The sequence below is a fragment of the Neomonachus schauinslandi genome, chromosome 8 (genome assembly GCF_002201575.2).
Source record: "Neomonachus schauinslandi chromosome 8, ASM220157v2, whole genome shotgun sequence".
Taxonomy (NCBI): Eukaryota; Metazoa; Chordata; class Mammalia; order Carnivora; family Phocidae; genus Neomonachus; species Neomonachus schauinslandi.
Window position 1 is genome coordinate 7,558,609 of NC_058410.1, and position 11,929 is coordinate 7,570,537.

An 11,929-nucleotide genomic window follows, 5' to 3' on the forward strand; every position below is an offset into this window, starting at 1 on the left:
GGCCAGAAGAGGGTCCCAGGCCAAGAGAGGGTCCCAGGCCCGGAGACAGTCCCAGGCCAGGAGAGGCTCCCAGGCCAGGAGACAGTCCCAGGCCAGGAGACGGTCCCAGGCCAGGAGGGGCGAGCCCTCCAGAGATGGAGACGCTTTCATGGAGCGGGAATGCTACCTCTATGTCATTTAGGGTTTTTAGGTCAGAGACTTTGGAGTCCTTGAGGGCGTCACAGCTTGAGCACAGCGCTAAGACTGCGGATGGCCAGAAGGTTACTGAAGGGACAGCCGTCCCGCCGACAGCACGGAGACGTTTCACTTCCAGCTGTGATCCGTAAATGAACACCATGGTCACCCGATTGCCTTTCTTACTATTGAAAACCGAGCAGCCAGGGTTGCCGGTGAAGGGCTGTGAGCACTGCCGTCTGAGACTGTTCTAGAAGTTTGGAGGTTTAGGCCTCCGGTTTTCCGGATTCTTGCTAATGTGCCTCCTGGAGCCCCAGAGTCCCCACCAGGACAGGAGGGAGGGTCCAGACAGGGACAGGAGGCGGCCACCTTCCCCTTTCCGCCGAGCGCTACACACCAGCCGTGCTGTGGCCGCACGTTCTAAAGGATGCCTCATGCTGGCCAAGGAGCGGCTGCCAGGAGGGGACAAGCGAGGCACCGGTGAGCTTTGTCGGGGTCGGGGGCTGGGCCGACTCGGGGGGAAGCTGCCAGATTCTCCCCCCAGGGGAATGGCCTGTCCCCGAAGCAGGGAGCAGTTCCCTTCCCCGCTGGCTGCTCCAGCGGCTGAGGTCCAGCCGGAGGCCAGGGTGCCAGGTGAGCGGCTCGGCCCCCTTCCCAGGTGGCGCGTTTCTTCCCGCCACTCTTAGGAGGACACAAAGCAGCAGCTTGCTGTATTAATTGCTCAGCAGTACCTTTGGTCTTAAATCACCTTCAAAGAAAAGGCACCTGATTGATCTCTTTTTAAAAATAATGCATGACGTTGAGATCCTTCTGGAGTCTGGGGAGCTTCCTTCTTAGAGGAGAAGGGCCAAGGAGAAGGTTCCTGACGGGGCAGTTTGTGCCCACACAGGTAACAGCCCAAGAGGAAGTGAGTTTAAATTGAAGCAAGTGAAATTTGCTGAAATTCTTGAGAATGGGCTAATTAAATGTGAAATTGGTTTTGGGGGGAAGGTGATGGGATTCTCTTAAAAAAGACAAAAAGGTCTTTTAACCTTTTACAGACATCCGAGGTCATTCCAGAGGCCCTGGTTCCCAGGGCGCCAAAGGCTCTGGTTATGACCTTCGAGGAACACACGGACTCTTTCCTCCCTGGGGAGGGGCATGGCCTGTGGACAGTTGAGATGAGTGTCTCTAAAGTGCCCCACAGACTGTGGTGTGCAATGCAGAGGCTCAGGGCTTCCGAAGCTTCCGGTACCTCTTCACCTATCTTTCTGTCCCAGTAAAATACATACGCATCGCTCCATAGTGGCCCCGTCAGGTTAATTACCCACGATCACGTTTGTCGGGTCTTCCAGCAACACCAGGCCCCTGTTAAGCGCTCCGTATACGGTAGCCGAGAGGGTCAGTGTTTACCAGCTGGGTGGGTGCGGCCTGGAGGTTGACCTGGAGGCCAACTGGGATGTTTCTCTTCAGATCGGCTCTGTTCTGTGGCTTGTCACACTGCCATAGATATAACATATCTGGCCTCTGGCCTCTGAAGGTTTTATCTATGGTAGTGTGACAAGCCACAGAACAGAGCCGCTTAAGACAACAACAGGTCTTACCTGGGTTTGTGTGGTCTGGGATCCAGGCCCAGCTCAGCTGGGGGTCCCGCCAAGGGTCCTTCATGAGGTTGCCCTCAAGGTAAGAGAGCAAGGACATAGGGCTGACCGTGCTGCTCACTTGGGGCGACAGCCAACTTATTTAGCCACAGACCAGTCAGCCCTTCGGCACCATCCTGGGGGCGCCTGTCGTTCCCAGTGTCCCCCCTTTGTTAGCTGGGGAGGGCCTGGAGGGCTGGGGTCACTGTGGTAAAGGTGGAATATTGGTGTTTGAGGCAGCTCTGTTTACCAGATTGGGGGAGGAATTTCAATAGTTTCACAACTGGTGTAACATTTTGGTGCTTACAAGCACATGGACTGTTGGCCCCCGGGGACACAGGAAACTTCTAGAAGGTGGTAACATTGGAACGAGGCCCCAAGGGCATGATTTTAGGAGCAGTGGGAGACTGGGGTGAAGGGATGATTATCAGGCACCGGACAGAGGTGGGGAGGTGCCTCAAGGGAGAGACCGTGAGTGACGTGCCCCTCCGTGAGCAAGCGGGTGGGTGCCATGCTCTTGGGCTGCGCTGACAGGCTCCTCCCCACTTGGGCCTGGCCAAGGTGCACACTCACTTCACCATCCCGCTCACTTCCCTGGCCCCCAGCTCAAGGTCACCGTGGGCTGATTTCAGACTTACTGCGGGGCGAGGGCTGCCACTGTTTTGCCAAACTCTACTGGGCTCTCAGTAAAACGAACCGCCGAAGCCATAAACCCCCCAGAAAAGCACCCAGGAGCTAAAACTAGAACAGAACCCCACCCGCTGGTGTTCTGATTTAATTTTGCCAAGACGCTTCTGGTCCTTAACATTAAATACGGTTCTTTCTGTGAAAGGTGACACGTGTCTCAAAACCAGCATTTCTTCAAGTTTGATTGTGAAAGGATCATTTTCTCTCTAAAGGTTTTCTGCAGGAAAAATGTCAGTGCAGAATTGTTTAGAAAGTCTACACGAATGTGATTTCCTATAAACCTCCCTCAGTTATAACATCCCCCCAAATGGTGGGTTTCCTCTGTCTTGTTTTTGAACATGTAAAACTTAGCAGCAAAGCGGATGGTCGGAAGGGTGAATCTATGCGTTCCGGTTCAGATATCAAGAGCAATTTCTTTCTTTTCCCTTCTACTTACTCCAGAACAATTCTCTCCTAAGCGTGGCAGGAGAGAGAGAGATGTGCAGGCCAAAAAAACCCAATGTCTTAAGAGTCCCACAGATGTGGACTTGAACCCTGGCTCCTGCATTTGTGTGACCTTAGGAAGGTTATCTGACTTTTCTGAACCTCAGTTAATAATTCCCATTTCATGATGTTGTAAGGGCTTAGTAAATATATAGGGCTCACTGAATATATGTGCTTGTTTAATGAATATAAGAAAATACGTAGTTCAAGTGCCTTACACAAAGTAGGCATGTAATAATGCTTAGTTTCCTTGACCCTAATTAGTTCCCCTGCACTGAGTGTTTTCTTATTATGAAGAATAGGATAAGGTATGGAAGACAAGGGAGAGCAAATGTTTTACTAAGTGGGATTTAAGCGGAGCTAGATCCCCATGCAACTGACATCCCCCATCATTTTTATGCAACGCGAAGTGTGCTTGTATTTGTGCTATCGAGGTTTCTTCATACACGTTTGTCAAATTCCCGTTGGCTACAGAGAGATGAGAAGTTTTTAGATGTGGAGAACTGTTTTTCTTTTTTTAAAGATTTTATTTATTTATTTGAGAGAGAGAGAGAGCAAGCGAGCATGGGGAGGAGGGGCGGCAGAGGCAGAGGGAGAAGCAGACTCCCCGCTGAGCAGGGAGCCTGACATGGGGCTCGATCCCAGGACTCAAGGGTCACGACCTGAGCCCAAGGCAGACACTTCACCAACCGAGTCCCTAGATGTGGAGAAGTGTCCTACGTTTTCTTGTCCATCAGATATACCTGCAGCTCTGGTTCATCAGCTCCATTAGGCGGGTTTGCATCACCCTCAATGCTAGTATCATGTGGGTGTGTGGGAAACATGCTCGCCCACCCCACCCTCAATGGCTTAATCAGCATCATCCGTATCGTACTCCGGCACCACCCACTGCAGTAAGAGTGGGCGGGGACACCACTGTGGGCCTCCAAGTATTCACCCGTTGGGCCAGGCCTGCTGGGACCCGGCATTACCCAGATAAGGAAGCCGAGAGAATGGTGAGGAGGTGAGATCCCTTACAACTCAGGCAGCCAGGTGCAGCACTGGCCAAGGAAAGAGATCAGTAGCTCAATGGAAGTAGAGATGCAGCTTGAGTTCATAACTGAATACGTCCCTGGAAATGTTAGTGTACACTTTATTTTTAAAAGTTATATTTAGAAGTGTAGTGCTGAGTTAGACACACCAAGGCCTTTTTAGTCTTTTTAAAAATTTTATTTATTTATTTGCGAGAGGGAGAGAGTGCAAGAAGGAGCAGAGGGAAAGGGACAAGCAGACTCCCTCCCAACACGGGGTTCCATCCCAGGGCCCTGAGATCAATCACGACCTGAGCCGAAATCAAGAGTCGGAGGCTTAACCCACTGAGCCACCCCCGTGCCCCGGTCTTCTTTTTTATTAAGTAGGATCCTCTGGCAATGTCTTTAACAAGCCAGGGTTGGATTACACCAACAGATCGTAAATCCAGACTTGCTTAAAGAGGCAATACATTGGGCTTCCTCCCTCCTCTTCACACAAGCCTCAGCAGACCTTCAGAGCAGGGGATGTTTGTCCTGGGAACCAGCTCTGACTCCTCAGGGGCCCCAGTAACTGCTCCCTCTTTGTCACACCCATCTGCCAACGTGCCCAGGGCCCTCCCATGCCTCCGTCTCCCTGTGCTTCCATCAGCTGCTTATCAAACACCTGCCGGCCACAAGGAATTGGCAATAGCTCCTAATATCTTCCGCCCTTGCAAGGTCCTGGTCTCCCAGCCCTGCCCCTGGAATTCCTTCTGCTCTGTCTCTCCTTCTGCCCAGGGCCACCCCGGGAGGGACTCAGGCTGGCCATTCGGAACAGAGGCTGGGAAGGGGACGTGAGGATCTGTGCTCAGGAAGGGGGAGCTGGACACTGCATCTTCTCTCATCTGTTTTATCGGGAGCCCTGATCCTACTGAGCAGAGTCAAGTGTGACAAGTACCCAACGTTCAAGAGTTTCCTTTGTCCCCAGATGCCCTTTCCCTCCCCACTCCATATCCACACACCAGGCAAACGAAGAAGAGTTTCGGGTTTGGTCAGGGGGTCGGACGGAGACTTGGGTGGGGGGAAGATGCTATCGAGAGTCCGGGAGCTGGGAGCGCTCTACTCCACCTGGATAAATGATACACGTTTATTTGCAGTCGAAGAGAGATGAATTCTCAGAGAGTGCTTCTGTTTCATGTTTGTTCTATGCATTCCCCCGGCAGCTGTGAATAATTGTGGCACAGTGTTCATTTTGTTTTCCGACTCTCTTGAGATTTTTCTGGTAGTGTAAGGTCCCCAGCATTTTCTTCTTTAGCATCAGAGAAGGGAGACAGCCAGCCAGAGAAAGAATGAGGATAAGCAGATTTAGGCCACATATATGTTACTCTCACGGGCACAAATAGAGTCTCACCGTTTGACATGTGAATGCACACACACGCGCGCATGCGCCGGACTCGTGATTTTGAGCTCCAGTCTTATCTCCTGCCTTTTACTGTGGTAAGGGACTTACATTTCAGAGACACATTGCAGCCCCATCGTGTCCAGGCTTGTACCCCGCATCGTTTGCCGGAGAGCATGTCGGTTCAACAACTTACAGAGTTCAGTGGCCGAAGTAACACAGACATTGGCAGCTTTCTGTTTCTCTCCCCCCACTAGACTGCGCGTCTCAAGGCCACAGATAATCACCTTCACTTTGGTGTCCCCACCTGGCCCAGTGCCCGGCACAAAGGAGGTATTTAACAGGGGCGCCTGGGTGGCTCAGTCGTTGAGCGTCTGCCTTCGGCTCAGATCATGATCCCAGGGTCCTGGGATCGAGCCCCGCATCAGGCTCCCTGCCTCAGCGGGAAGCCTGCTTCTCCCTCTCCCCCTGCTTGTGTTCCTGCTCTCGCTGTGTCTCTCTCTGTCACATAAATAAATAAAATCTTTTAAAAAAAATAAATAAAAAGGAGGTATTTAACAAACACTGGTTGCATGGACAGAACAGTCTTGATGTTAAAGTTCACAATACCACACATCAAAAAAAGAGGCTGAGCTGTTGGCTGACTTGCTAGTCCTCTACAGTGATGGGGCTTAGCTCATAGACGAGAAAAAATTTCAGAGGGTTAAAGTGTGGATGTTTTAGTCTGCTTTCAGTGTTCCACTTAAGAGATCCTATTCAGGTATTTTATATTTAGTAGAAATAAATGACCTTGGGTGAATCCAAATGACTAACTGTGACCGTGATGGTAAACCTTCAGGAATGGCCATGTGTTTGGAGGCCAGAAAGATATTTGTGCAAGCAGCATGTTGACCAGGGGCCATCCTACTGACCAATGTTAGAACCCAATTGTGTTTTCTGTCAGGGCCTACGGAGTGGTCAGAGGAGGTGGGAGAATCACGGAAAGGTGGCTGAACTGGATGCCCTACCCATTCCAACCGTCCTACAAACCCAGCCTCAACACTAAACATTTTCATTTTATCAGCCGGCAGGTGGCCATGCTGGAGAAAAACCTTAACTAAAAAGTCCTGATTCTGCTCATTTTTCATCACAAAGGCCATGGACCCGACACAAGTGAGGGGAGAGCCTCATAATCTCAGGGTTGCAATGTACTGGATCTCAGCGCATCTTCAAAGCACTTCTTTCTAGCACCATTAGCACCATGTGGTCTCTGCACAGGGGTTGACCAGTTGTTTGGAGGTGCTGAAGGGGTTCATGGGGTGTTGGGGGGTTCGTGGGGTTTGCTGTCTCCCTGAGCAACTGCGTGGTCCCAACTGTGGTTATGCGCTGCTCAGTTAGATTGATTGGGCAACTGTGGTAAGATAGCTCTCGCCCTCGCTCTCTTGCACACACACACACACACACACCCTTTCTCTCACACACACACTCTCACATACACACTCTCAAGTCGGTCTACACACACATACACACTCACTCTCACAGTCTGTCTCACACAAACTCTCTAGACACACACAGTCGCTTTCACGCACACACACCCTCTCTCACACAAACCCTCTTGCACACTCACACAGTCTCTCTTTTTACACACATATAGTCTCTCTCACACACATTCTCTCACTCATTCTCGCACACACATACACATACACTCTCACAGTCTCTCACACACACACTCATACACACTCAATCACACACTTTCTACACATAAAATTCTCTCATATACACTTTCTCACACAGTCACACACACATACACACACTCTCCACAGATACTATCTCTCACACACACATACCTCTCTCTCTCACACACACACACACTCAAAAGTTTCATAAACTTTTAACTGTAGAATGTGATAACATGTCAGCAACTCCCTACAACTACCAACAATGGCCAGGTCCTTGCAGTTGTGGATTCCTCATAAGAAGTTGCATTTCCTATGAACATTTTTTATTTTCCAGACATGCCAATGTCTAGATGGGCCTGTGGTCAATCTAAGTCATCAGTAATCCTCTCAGATCTACCCTCAAAATAAATCCAGAATAAAGGAAATTGATACTGTTTTTATACATTCTTTCCTGAAGACTTTACCATCCACATATAGAAACCCTTGCTTGGCCTGGGAGGGTCATGATATTGTTGGCGTATTGAGTTTCCTGGAGGACTGTAAGCATATTTGAGTAGGAAGTTTCTAGTCTGTGGGTCTTAAGTGAGTGAACTCCTGTAAATCTCTCAGCGCACTGCCTGTCAGGTAATGCTGGAATACCTGCAAACTTTTGTTATCACCATATGCTAAGCATGGTTTAGGAAATGGGCTGAATTGAAAGGGACATTTAGCCCCTGTGCTTACTCTGTGGTATTAATAATAGCTATACATTATTGAACACCTGTTGTCAGGTTCACAACTCCACACTTTTGTATATGTTTCCATATGTTATTAAATCTTTATGGCAACACTTGGAGGTAAGTATTCCTTTCCTCATAATACAACTGGGAAAATTGAGGCTCGGGAAGGTTAAGTCTCGAGACCAAAGTCACACAGCTGGGCCGTGGTAGAGCCTGATCAAAATCAGGACTGATTTCAAAGCTTTCCAAATCCTGTTATCCCTGCTGAGGAAAGGAAATCAAGTAAAGTATCTTTGATTTGAAAGGCAAAAGTTTCTACCTTAATATTTTAAAACATTTCTTATATCAAATAAACATAGTCAACATCAAGGTCTAGGCCTAATGATAACATCCAGAACTTTAAAGTTGAAAGACGTATTAATTCAACATAAAAACAGAAATATCTCCTCTGTTCCTTTTGATCATCATTATCAAATAGGCTGTTTTGATCCAGTCTTACTTATGTTCCAGAAGCAAATGGTTGAAATGTGCTGATGTCAACTACTTCTTAAAAGGGGCATTGTTAGAGGAATGCCGCAAAATATTTTGTTGATAAAAAACAGGAAAATCTAATAAAACAACAAAAAAAAATCGCTTCTGATTTGACCACTCACCCAGAGCTACTGTTATTTTCCTGCTTTACTTTCTTCATGTAGTCATAATCAGACTCTAGACTCAGCTTTGATTCCAGACCTTTTAAAAATTTAGTTTTATGTAATAAGCATTTCCCCAGCTATTAAATATTCGTAGGAAACAAATTTTAGTGGCTGTAAATCAAAGGTTGACAAACTTTGTAACTGGCAGGATAGGGAATATTTTCAGCTTTGTGGACCATATTGCCTCGGTCACAACTATTCAGCTCAGCTGTTGCAGCGTAAAAGTAACCATCGGCAGTGTGTACCCGAAAGAGAGTGGCTGTGTTCCAGTAAAACTTTATTTATAAAAACAGGTGGTGGAGCTGCTTTGGCTCACAGGCTACAGTAACTGCTCTGTAATATCGCATTATGCACTGCATATACGGTCTGTCGTATATACTCTAATTCATTGAGCTCTTCTCCTGTGGGGCATTTAGATGATTTGCAGAGCTCCCTCCAACACAGTAAGACAGTGATGGATATGTAGACTCTTGAGCTCATCTCTTTGGTCTACACACAGATCCCACATCACTGTCAAAGTTCCGTTTCCTCTTAGCAGTAGGTTATCAAAAGCCAACCACTAAGACCCATTTGGGTCTGGTGGGATAGTTCCATTAATAGGAAATACCCATGAGAGTACTTTCCCCACCAGACAGCTAGGATTGACCGCATGGGGCCACTCACCTTCCTAGACCCAGTGGCTGCTACCCTACAGTATATGATTCCCTTCTTGGTTATAGAACAGATCATCTTTTAGAATCCCTTCATGTTGCCGCAAAGTATTTTTGGAATGAGTTCAGGAATATGTAAATTTTGTACATAGTCCTAACCTACCCAGAAGGTAAGTTGAGTTCATTGGTGAGGATTTTCTATCTTGTTTTCATCTCACAAGCCATGAGTAAGGAGTTAACTGAGGCTCAGGAGCAGAAAGCATGAGGACATCCCTGCTGACAAGAGGAGGGGGTTGAGGGAAGGCCGAAGGGGCCTCCCTCGACCTGAAACCTGGCAGTGGACACATGCTGATAGGCTTTTCAATGGCTCCTATGGGCAGAGTGGTGATGCCCCAGGCAGTTTGGTTTTGTGTTCTGAGTGACAAGCACTTCCTTCTCACTTAGCACAAGAAAGCACCAGTCAGAATAATTAGTTCATGCTTTGAGGATTTAAAGTAACCCCATGTTGAAAAGCGAAGAGTTTTCTAGGGTGAAGAGACTGATGCTCTGTTACAGGCCTTCGTCAGCTCAAGATGGACAGAAACCCTGACCCCTGGGGCATGGGCCATGAAGGCACTCTGTTCCCTCAGATGATAGTGTAGCCAGATACCTGCCGGGTTGGCACGGTGAGTCCAGTGGCCTCAGCATGTCTAGCCTGTTGTCTCAGGGTCACAACATGACGTCAAAGCCGTGACACACTCAGCAACCGTGTTCATGGCAGAAAAAGTGGCCGGGCCTCCTGGCTGTCTCTCTCTTTGTCGTGGAGCGAAATCTTCCCAGAAGCCCCAGAACCCGTGCACCCTAGCAGACCCTCGAGCCACCTCAGCAGAACTGGGTCAGAGGCCCACACTAAGCTAAGGGGCCCGGGGGACGCGAGGCTGGGTTGACGTCACTCATGGTTACCCCCCAGAGCCCGAGCATGTTGCCTTTGGAATGGAACGGAGGCTGCAAGAGAAAGAGGAGGGGACAGCGGCTGTTGGGTAGGCGGCCCTCCATGTCTGGCCCCATGCCTTGGTAGGCATGAACGTTTCTCATGGACTGTGGCCCGCGGCAGGCCACCTGGCCGAAAGTCTCCGCTTCCCCAGCTGTCAGCTCCGTGATTCTGGGCAAGTTACTTAACATCTCTGAGCTTCAGTTTGATTATCTATAAAATGGGAGTATCTCGTGCTTTTGATTTCAGATGGAATAGAATTTATAGACGTGCATCGTCTGTGCCTGGCACGCAGGAAGCCCTCCCCCCAGGTACGGCAAGGTCTCGAACCCATGGGGACTGGCCTCCAGGTCCTCTGGGGGCAGGCCCCGGATTTGATGGCTTGGTTCTCTTCTTCGAGAGAATTTGCATGTTGGGTCTGTGGGAATAACAGAAACAAAACCCATCAAAACACGGAGACACTAAACCTGAAAGGTGTCTGTGCTTTGTCTTTCCCAGCGCGGCGGAAGATGTTTATTGTTGGGGTTTTTTAACATAAAGGGAGCAAGCGGTCGTTCGTGCCTTTCTCCAGTCCGTGCAGGTGGCTAGGGGTGCGGCCCGTCGCTCTTCACCGAGCTGCAGCTGCGTCGTTGCTGCGGACACGACAGGCCTCCTAGGTTCAGGGCCTAACTAGACAGTTGTCACCAAGAGCACCAGCTAAGCCTGCCTGACTGTCCAGATCGCTGCCCCTGTCACCTGTGCCGTCGACCAACGACAGCCATCTCAGAGAGTATCTTGGCCAATTCCAAAATTCAGGGTGAAAAGTATAGAGCCCAACCCACTAGATGAAGAGCAGTTTTGGGGTCTCTCCTGCCCCCCCAGTGCCCCGATCCCTGGTCTTCTCCAGGCCGGCGCTGGCTAAGGGCCTACGCCGAGCAGCCCCACGGGCCAGCCTGTTGGTGGGCCAGGTCCCTGCGTCTTGAGCCAGCCTCGGGCATTCTCAGGTCGGTGTCCAGCCCCACTGCCAGCCTTAGAGATGAGCCAGGGAGCCCCCAACATGATCTGGTGGCCCGAGCTCAACTCCAGGCTCCCCCACTGTGCAGCCCTATGACCCAGGGAACCCTCCAGACCCCATTTCCTAGTCTGTGAAAGGAGAATAATGTCTGCCCTGCTGGCAGAACCAAGTTTGGCTGAGGACTGAGTGAGATCTATGGAAAGAGTTTGGTGTTACAACTGCCTGACCAGCTTGGAAAATGACCTGAGCATCCCCGAGACCCTTACACGTCCCTCATTGTTCTGGACGCCGCCCAGATGCCTGCCCACCCCCACGAAGACCCCCCCCTCCCCGCCACGCAGAGTTAGCACAACCTTGGCCTCTGGTTGACCGGTGTGGAGGCTCCAGGGTCAGTGGCTTCTTGCTTCATTGTGCTCTGGAACCATCCCCTTAGGCCTTTGGAGAGCATGTCCGCTCCTGTTTTTCTAGTAACATCTCCGTAAATCGCCCTGGGCCCCCATCTCTGTTTCAGGGCTCCAAAGTCCTGGCCAAGAAGGAGCTGGCCTACGTCCCGATCATTGGCTGGATGTGGTACTTCACAGAGATGGTCTTCTGCACACGCAAGTGGGAACAAGACCGCAAGACCGTCTCAAAGAGCTTACTGCGCCTCCGGGATTACCCCGAGAAGTATTTTGTACGTCAGACCCCGAGCAGCCACGCCCCCAGCCCCAAAGCACTCCCACGTGAGCAGCCTGACACGCCTCACGCCTGTCCTGCCAACCTGCCCCGCTGGCCGGCCCCACTGTCGCATGCTACCCGGTCCTCCTCTTTGAACTAACGGGTGCAGAAATAAATCCTCAGAGCACTCTTGTCACACACACACTCAGGATGTTCTTGTCACACACACACTCAA

General features: G+C 50.0%; 1 protein-coding gene across 1 annotated transcript in view; it reads left to right on the plus strand.

Moving 5' to 3' along the window:
* Positions 1-11,929, plus strand: part of AGPAT4 (1-acylglycerol-3-phosphate O-acyltransferase 4) — an 84,328-nt gene that overhangs the window by 56,874 nt on the left and 15,525 nt on the right. Inside the window, exon 3 of the mRNA XM_021693626.2 lies at positions 11,549-11,710. Coding sequence (XP_021549301.1) covers positions 11,549-11,710 — 162 coding nt within the window. The remainder of the gene's footprint in view (positions 1-11,548; positions 11,711-11,929) is intronic.